General features: G+C 38.5%; 1 protein-coding gene across 1 annotated transcript; it reads left to right on the top strand.

Annotated features, from left to right (window-relative positions):
* Positions 1-893: 893 nt before the first annotated feature.
* On the top strand, positions 894-1,298 carry LOC140181336 (secreted RxLR effector protein 161-like). Its single transcript, XM_072224875.1, has one exon. The coding sequence runs from the start codon at positions 894-896 to the stop codon at positions 1,296-1,298; it is 405 nt and encodes a 134-aa protein (XP_072080976.1).
* Positions 1,299-1,557: the final 259 nt, after the last annotated feature.

Genomic DNA, 1,557 nt, shown 5'->3' with positions numbered 1-1,557 from the left:
GTAACTCAAGATACCCGATAAGGGTAGCTAGAGAAGGAATAACAAATTTTGCAAAGGCTTTTCCCACCACACTCTTGACAGAAGACATTCCAAGACCTGTCCGAGAAGTCAATGAGAAAGTTGAATGGCAAAAAGCCATGAATACAGAAATGGAAGCCATAGAGAAAAACGGAACTTGGGAGAAGTGTACCTACCAATAAGAAAAAAGCTAGTCGGGTGTGAATAGATTTTTACCATTAAACACAAAGCAGATGGCACCATTGAACGGTACAAGGCAAGGTTGGTGGCCAAAGGTTATACACAGACCTATGGTGTCGACTACACTGAAATTTTTGCACCAGCTGCAAAGATTAACACCATCAGGGTGTTGTTTTCAATAGAAGCAAATGAAGATTGGCCACTCCATCAATTTGACGTCAAGAATGCTTTCTTGCATAGAGAGTTGAAAGAAGAAGTGTACATGGAAGCTCCTCAAGGTTTCTCAATCGGATTTAGAAAATATGAAGTTTGCCGGTTAAAAAAAGACTCTTTATGGGTTTAAACAATCTCCACGTGCCTAGTTTGGAAGATTCACAGTGGCCATAAAAAGGTATGGGTACAAGCAAAGCAACTCTGATCATTCCCTTTTTTTGAAAAAATGGGGAGATTTAATCACTTGCCTAATAATATATGTGGATGATATGATCATAACGGGAAGTGATGCTGAAGAAATTACAAAATTGAGAAGGAACCTATTTACAGACTTTGAAATAAAGGATTTGGGAAGACTAAAATATTTCTTAGGAATAGAGGTTCTATGATCCAGCAAAGGAATCTTTATCTCCCAAAAAAAGTACATTTTGGACCTTCTGGCAGAAACAGGAATGGTGGATTGAAAACAAATAGATACGCCCATGCAAGTTAATCACAAGTTGAAGATAGTAGAAGGTGCAACCCTAGCAGATAAGAAAAGGTACCAGCGACTGATTGGGAAACTAATTTACTTATCACATACTCGGCCTAACATAGCTTATGCTGTGGGAATAGTAAGTCAGTTTATGCATAAGCCACAAGAAGATCATATGAAAGCCGCTATGAGGATAGTTCGATATTTGAAGGGAGCTCCAGGAAGTGGAATCATATTCAAAAGGAATGGCCATTTGAAGGTTGAGGCATACATTGATACAGATTGGGCGGGCAATCCAAACGATAGAAGATCAATAGCTGGTTACTTTACACTTGTTAGAGGGAACCTGGTAACTTGGAAAAGCAAGAAGCATAAAGTTGTAGCACTTTCAAGTGCAGAGGTAGAATTTTGAGGGATCGTTAAAGGCATAACTGAAGTATTGTGGATAAGAAAATTGATGACTGAGATTGGGTTTCCACCACAATTGCCAAGTCAGTTGACATGTGACAACAAAACCGCAATCAGCATTTCAGAGAATCCCGTACAACATGATAGAACAAAACACGTTGAAGTGGATCGACACTTTATCAAAGAAAAAATTGAGAATAGTACTATTGAGCTTCCATTTGTGAGATCAGAAAATTAGTTGGCTGATATTCTTGCTTTTCAAA

The sequence above is a fragment of the Arachis hypogaea genome, chromosome 18 (genome assembly GCF_003086295.3).
Source record: "Arachis hypogaea cultivar Tifrunner chromosome 18, arahy.Tifrunner.gnm2.J5K5, whole genome shotgun sequence".
NCBI lineage: Eukaryota > Viridiplantae > Streptophyta > Magnoliopsida > Fabales > Fabaceae > Arachis > Arachis hypogaea.
Note: the sequence above shows the minus strand (reverse complement) of the source record. Positions and strands in the feature narration are given on the sequence as shown.

Excerpts from the sequence above, each read along its gene's own strand:
- LOC140181336 (XM_072224875.1), top strand. The coding sequence starts at position 894 with ATGCAAGTTAATCACAAGTTGAAGATAGTAGAAGGTGCAACCCTAGCA.